At 38.6% G+C, this 7196-nt stretch overlaps 2 protein-coding genes across 2 annotated transcripts; both read right to left on the bottom strand.

The window, feature by feature from the left end:
- Positions 1–1389: 1389 nt before the first annotated feature.
- LOC140799432 (uncharacterized) lies at positions 1390–2502 on the bottom strand. The gene has a single exon (XM_073153776.1). The coding sequence runs from the start codon at positions 2100–2102 to the stop codon at positions 1560–1562; it is 543 nt and encodes a 180-aa protein (XP_073009877.1). The 5' UTR covers positions 2103–2502; the 3' UTR covers positions 1390–1559.
- Positions 2503–5310: 2808 nt separating this feature from the next.
- LOC140798477 (uncharacterized) lies at positions 5311–6614 on the bottom strand. Its single transcript, XM_073152318.1, has one exon. The coding sequence runs from the start codon at positions 6470–6472 to the stop codon at positions 5516–5518; it is 957 nt and encodes a 318-aa protein (XP_073008419.1). The 5' UTR covers positions 6473–6614; the 3' UTR covers positions 5311–5515.
- Positions 6615–7196: the final 582 nt, after the last annotated feature.

Below are 7196 nucleotides of genomic sequence, written 5' to 3'. Positions count from 1 at the left end.
AATAAGCTAATCTTGGATTCTTAAATGGAAGATTCTTGTTGTAATACTACTTTGTTAGAAATTGATTAATTTAAATTAACTAAGATATCATATTAAAATGTTAGCAAAATAGAAGACTTATACCACAAATAGCTTAAAAGGCAATTAATAATTATAAAATTATTAAAATGTCAGACATCATTTGAAAATTTCTATGAAGATTCAATTTGATTTTGCGTTGTTGTGGAGGCAGTCACTAATGCTTGAGATTGGATCCACCAAAATAGGCTCACCAAATTAAATCTAAGCTCGAAACCAATTTAACACTAATTTTGATTGAAAGAATTATGTTTATGGAATTTTACCCTAAAAAAGAACAGTATATTTCTTTTATTTTTCGTAAAACAGGGCTTTTATTTTAGGCTCAATCAAGCTGAACTCATATTTAACTGAGCCAACAATTAATGATTCAATCATAAAGTTTGATAAGTTCAAATTTGATAAAATTCAAGCTAATGGTCGACTAAAATTAAGCTTGCTTGAAATAATTATTCGAGTGATTTGAGTTTGGGAAATGAAAACCGAATTAGGATCAAGTTTAATTTTACGTATAGAAGGTCGTCCATATCTTTAATTTTGCCCACTATCATTCACTCTATAGAACATTGAGCTTTATCTAATATTAAAGAATAGGGATCGAACAAGAATTTTTTTGCCTATATATAAGTAGCTTTCCAAGCAGCTCAGAAGCAAAAGATATCAACAAGAATATATCCCAATCCCACGTTAACTGATCACGTAAGAGAATAAAATTTGAGTTGGAAAAGATTATATAGTGTAACTAAGAAGAATAGAATGGCCAAGACAAAAGGGTACGTGCTTTGGATTATCTTCTTCTATACTTGAGGGAAATTATCGTCCTCCTTGGACAAAGTCTTAAAGCAAGAGCGAGCAAATTAGAGAAGACGAAAAATGAAAGTGGATTTTCGTCCTCCAGACTCTTCTATATATTACTTCCACTGACATCTCCTTAACTCAAAATATGACATTTTATCTTATGTTAGATAAGTTTAAGTTTTGGGTTAGATATCTCCTAATTAATCTCGAACAAGATGATCTCTGTGTCCTTCTGGTTCCGGTAATAATCTAACAAAATAAGAGGGAGACGTACGTACGTTGTATTTATAAAATGCATGCTCATCGATCGCCATTTTCTTTTATTGATCACCACATCTCTCTCTTCTACCTATCTAAGAGAGTGATAAATCGAAGTATCTGTTGCACAACAATAGACACTTCGATTATAGTAATCCTAATCCTAATCCAAGTAAAGGAGAATTTGCCACAACTAATACTATCTCAACAATCTCTCCCTTCACAAACAACACGAGACTTAATCAGACAGAAAGATTATTAGCAAATTACTTCAACACCGTTAAAAGAAAGTAACATTTGATTGTTGTAAATTAAGTGAAAGATTATTAACAAATTATTTCAATCTCTCCCTTTGCATAGAAGTTTAGTAGCATCCAGTCTCCATATTATTGAAAAATGCAACTCATCAAGCATATGTTAACTCATTACTCACTCTCCGCATCATCTGACTGCTCATCTTTCTCCTTCTTCTCCTTCTCCTTCTCCTTCTCCTTCTCCTTCTCCTTCTCCTTCTTCTCTTTCTTCTCTTTCTTCTCATTCTTCTCCTTCTTCTCTTTTTTCTTCTTTTTCTTCTCACGTCGTTCTTCCTCTTCACTCTCATCACTACTCTCATCCACGAAATCCGAGATGACTACATGCACGCCGGGGTCGTCGGCCGTGCAGCTCCCGCCGAGCATTATGGAGTTGTTGATGGCCTGGTAGTTGCTATTGGTGTACGCGCTCATGCCGTCGTCGTCGTCGTGGAGGACTCCGTGTGTATCGATGAGCTCCTCGGGGCCCGCCTTCATCGTCGCGCCTTTGTTGTCCCCTGCTAAGGTGATGATGCCTAAGCCATTGTCGCCGTCGCCTGCCCGGCCGTGGCCGAGAGAGGTGAGGTGGCGTGTGAGCTTGGAGACCATCTCGTTGACCTCCTGCTCGGCGTGGCGTCGACTTTGGGTGTGGTCGTTGGTTTTTCCGGAGGAAGACATGTAGGTTAGGTGGTTTGGTTGTGGGAAAGGTAGGAGCGAGGGAGGTGGTAATTTATGGAGGAGAAGATGCTTAATTGGTTATGGTGGTGATGGGAAAGGAATTGTTCTTGGCGTAATGGAAATGGAGATCTGCTTTTTTTGCATGCAGGAGGAAGGAAGGAGAGGGTAGAGGGAAAGGATATTTCATTCCTGCCTGCCTGATAGTACTCTTCAATTTTTTATTTTTTATTTTTAGTTACAAGTTCAATCTTATGCAAGGGAGTTGTTCTTCAAACCCTGCTTAAATAGGTGCCCCTCTCCTTAAATCTGGCCTCAATTTCTCACACCAAAATCCAGCACAGAGCCTATTGCGTACGGAATGGGTTTACCGTCTAGATCCTGGCCGGAGATCCAAAGAGCTTGAGGACATAACAAAACCCTAAGGCCTTGTTTGGTTTGAAGCTAAGCTCGAGAGTAAACTTGATTAGATATGTAAACGATAAAAATATGTTTAGTTACAAAATTAGTTTAGGAGTCCCTGAACCAATTCATAGAGGATCTCTAGACTCAAAGCAAGTAATAATAATTTTTTTCTTTTCTTCTCCTTGTTATCCCTCTCTGTCACCTCTTTGTCTGCTGGTTCTTTGGGACCACTTATTAAGTTTTTATTCTATTAGTGTTATTTATTATTTTCTCTTTATAAAGAAGTGGGAAAGTGATGGTACCCTAGTTAAACCGATGTAGTTAGATTCGAGCTTGCGTATACTCATACATAACGAACCCCTTTATTCATTTGAGCCCCATCTCATTTGCTTTCCTTTCTTTCTTTTTAACCTATGCCACTAGGGTTTGAACCTAGAAATACTCATACAATGAGCGTAATTCTTTTAACCATCACAACATAATCTTCTTTAACCATTTTTTGTTGTTTTATACACAATACCTAAAATTTATAGCAATTCATTTTATAATAGAATGTTATTAGAAAAAAATTATAGCAATTCTTTTAATACATAATACTTTGTTGAATTCTTGAATATAATAAATTTTAATACAAATGATTTTAATTTTTTTGCACCCTAATGGAACTTTTTGACTCGAACATTATTTGCCTATCCTCTTCCTCTAGTGGGCCTCTTAATCTATCAATTCTTGTCTACTGCCCCTCTACCTCCGTCTCTCTTTCTCCTCTACCACACTTTTTTTTCCTTTGTCTTTCCTACTTTTTCTCTTCTCCTCCTAGTTACCCAATCCTAGGTTAGTCCAAAAATTAAGTGCGACCTCCTCACTCCAGGGCCCACCCTAGAAGGGCCTTCAATAATGGCACAGACTAAGCCTAGGCCGAAGTTGGCCCCAATGATGTCAACTTGAACTCGGTCGAATACGACTTACAACAATCCTTAGATATAGGTTTAAAATTTCATGGGCTATTCAGAAACCTTGACTTGAGGTTGAGTTGGAATGGAAATCAATCTTGCATGAACTCTTCGAGACATATTCCTTACTTAGACAAGAGTAACTTTTAGACAAATAAGATTTGTTTTAAAAAAAATTAATGTTTATCAGCATCAACACAGTCTTGGCCATATTGCCACACATTATTTTATGAAAGCCTATAGGCTAATAATTCAATTAATTCCAATCAAATTTTACAAGCTTGAGATGTATAGAAAATTGGATATAATTTGAATAGCCTGCTACTAGCTTTATATGAAGAAACAAGTGTCAAGCCCAAAGGGCATACAAGATCTAAATGAGATAACACCTATAACACATGCATCACTAACCAGCTAACTTTAACTTTAACATGATCGTTGTGGATCTTAAAGCACGTAGCTATAAAAGCCCTAAAAAAACTAGAATAAAAAAACCAAAGAAATGAAGTGGCCCAACAGCTACCTCTAACGTCATTTCTCGTCGGAGCGAAAGGAGGTAGGTGTGGCAAGAGTGGAGAGAGAGGAGTGGTGAGGTCGATGTGGCAGTTGCGATGAGGGTGACATGCACGGTGTGGTAGATGCGGTGAGGGTGATGATGTAGAGAGAGAATGGGACGACAGAGGAAGTGACTACTAGTAAGAGGCCAGATTAGGGTGAATCAATGGCATCGAAGCAAACTTTGACAACAAGACCAGCCCAATCCAAGCCTCAATAGACATATGTAGCGGCAGAGCTAAGTCTCCACCCTGATGCCACTACCAAGTAGATCGACACTATCAACACGGGATGAAGAAAGAGGAGGGAGATGATTCAAACGATGGCAAAGGTGCAAGCTGCTACTAGAAGAATGCAATCTGACAATCCTAACAATGACTGGAAAGGGAGAAAGAAAAATAAGGGCTCATAGTAGAAAAGATGGAGAAGAGAGAGGAGAACGAGAAGAATGAGGGATATTAGATTAGCAAGAGGATAAGCTTCTCCCCTACCGTAGCCCATGGTCTAGAAGAGGGGGAAGGGTGGAAAAGAAACCCTAGGAGGGAGAAAAAAAAAATCATTCAAACCCCAGCAAAAAAACTCTACTAGGCTGGCTCTATAGTAAGAACTAGATCACCACCACACATGATCTAGTAATCTTGACTAGATTTGACATCACAACCTACTTTTGAAGCACTTTTTTCTTTATCTCCGTTACAATAGATTATTATTTATTATAAAAGTGAGTATATTACGTAGTCTAAGCAAAATTAAAATGAAAACCCAAATGAACTTATGAGGATCCAAACCCAAAAAGTGCAAGGTACATGGAATTGTATCTGATTTGTGATTGATTGGATCAAACCAACAAATTACTTAAAAAATTAGACCTTCGTTCTAGATTTAGGAACCAAAGCACCTCACACTAGGTAGCCTAGTTCAATCATCCGGACCATTCTCTCACCTAAATGTCCTCATTTTCGCTTTTCCTACTACACGAAAAACTCGTCTGGTAATCTATAGCATCACTTTATGTTAATATTAGCTACGTATCTCCAAAGCAGCTGCCTTGTTTCAATCACTCAGTTGCTTTTGGTATTGTAGTAGGTAGAGATAGATGGACATATCACTCTCCTACCTAAACTATCAAGAAGTCATACTCTTCTTGTTCATGCTTTAAAGTTATTTCTTCCAGCTATAATTCTCCTGGCAAGATAACAGACAGAGCTAGAAAATATAACAAGGTTTGAGAAGAACCACCTCATCTCATGATTTTATTAGGGCAAATCCTCCTGCTTAAGCAATATGTTACATGCGAGTTTATCCGAGAAAGAAGGGCTTGATTTTTAATAAGAAAACTTGTACATGTAATGAAGAAACTAACTCCAAATAGAAAAGATGAGTCACTTGTGTTATATATTCTCTGAAGTTTGTTACATGTTTGGATGATAAGCCTTCCTATGCATCCAAATTGAATCAAATGAAATTTTAACTGTGGCATATCTATTTGTGAATGTACAGACCTCAAACAACATTATGGCAATGATTTGAATTGAATTGAATTTGCCTTGTTGATGCCCAAGCTAAGAAGCAACGCACCTTTCTGAAGATATTGAGGAAGACTAAAGCACAAAGCATTCTGTAAACCACTTTATTAGCAAGAAGTCCCCCTTCTGGATTCATACTCACCAGGTAGACAGAGTCAACTGCAATGAATATCCAACTGATACCTTCCAATGCCCACTTGATCACCAAGCTCAATCTCTCCTCCCCATATATCCTGCACACCATTCTTGAGCACAGCGCGAAAATTACCGACAAACTAGTCTTCGACAATCCTCTGTACGAAACCGACTTCCCTCCGACGACCAGAGCCTCCGTCCTGCACACGCACGACGTGCACTCACCGGAGAACGTCGACTCCCTCAAAGCCTCCAGCCCTGTGTAATAAGGCAGGATGATGGCATCCAGGTACAAACTGGCATGTAGAATTCCGGAAACCGTCGACGCCTTGAGGACTGCGTATCGCAAATCTTTATCAACTTCATGTCTGAAAGCAAGAGCTGAGAGCTGGAGAAGCTGCAGCAGCGCAGGGCCCATATGGGAGAGAGGGAAGAAGGTATTAATCCTGTGTCCCTTGGCAAGGATCAGTAGAACAAATGGCAGGGCAATTGGGCCAGAAGGCAATAGGTACTTCCTCTTCACAGCTGCTGTGAACTTTGTGAATGCCATTAAGGTGAAGGCTGCAGTTGATAGCAAGCAAAAAGCTGCAAAGAGGAGAGCCAACAAGTCCACAATGGAAGGGTAGTCTCCTGGGTAAGTGCTGTCGCAGAAGTAGTGGTAAGGGCAATTGAGGAGGTCTCTGGGTTCTTCTATCTGCCATCTCGTGCACTTGAGGATTGATGTTGTGATGCTCTTCAGAGCCCACTCATGAGGAGAGGCTTCATCATCTTCTTCTTGCAGCAGCATGACTGAAGCCATCTCCTAATCCTTTTGCCTTCAATCATTCTCCCAAAGCAACTAGTTAACTTGGATTCTGAATGAGATCCATCAGAGAGAGAGAGAGAGAGAGAAAGAGAAAGGTTTGCTGTCATGGTAGTTGAGGTAGAGGGGGGCAGAAGTTGAAGGATGGTTTGACTTTATTTCTAAGCAATGAGGATTGATTGGTTGAAGAATTGTTTAGCTGTTAGTTAAAGTTGGTTGAAGTTTGGCAGTGAGGAGGGCATCATCTTGGGTACAGGACTTACCTTTATTGCTTGATTATTGTCTTCATTTAATGTTTATTCTTAAAGACAATCCTTATCTATGACTACTATCTTGTCTATTATTGGAGGTGCATATTTTAATCGAAGAGAGATGTGATGTGGTGTCCCAGTAAGCTCTAGCTACCATTCCAAATGGATTCAGTCGTGAACAACAAAGAATAGTTTAATTAGCTTTAAATTATACCTAGGTTGGTGTCAATCTCTTCCATGATACTATTAGTTTATACCAATTATTAGGTCATAGGATAATTACAGTGATATATATATTTTTTTGAGTGACATTTGAACTGATAGGTGTCTATTATGATATTTTATTGGGGAAATAACTTGTAAGGCAGAGTGATTAATCTACATGATGATTTTAATAGAAATATATACAGGTGCATGCTTTTATCTCTTAGGTTAATAGAGGGAGCTTTTTGGCTTCTTTGGGGCACATA

This window comes from Typha latifolia, chromosome 12 (genome assembly GCF_019914945.1).
Source record: "Typha latifolia isolate L0001 chromosome 12, TyphaL0001v2, whole genome shotgun sequence".
Lineage (NCBI taxonomy): Eukaryota > Viridiplantae > Streptophyta > Magnoliopsida > Poales > Typhaceae > Typha > Typha latifolia.
The sequence above is the reverse complement of the archived record's forward strand: the minus strand, read 5'-3'. Positions and strand labels throughout refer to the sequence as shown.

Excerpts from the sequence above, each read along its gene's own strand:
- LOC140799432 (XM_073153776.1), bottom strand. The coding sequence starts at position 2,102 with ATGTCTTCCTCCGGAAAAACCAACGACCACACCCAAAGTCGACGCCAC.
- LOC140798477 (XM_073152318.1), bottom strand. The coding sequence starts at position 6,472 with ATGGCTTCAGTCATGCTGCTGCAAGAAGAAGATGATGAAGCCTCTCCT.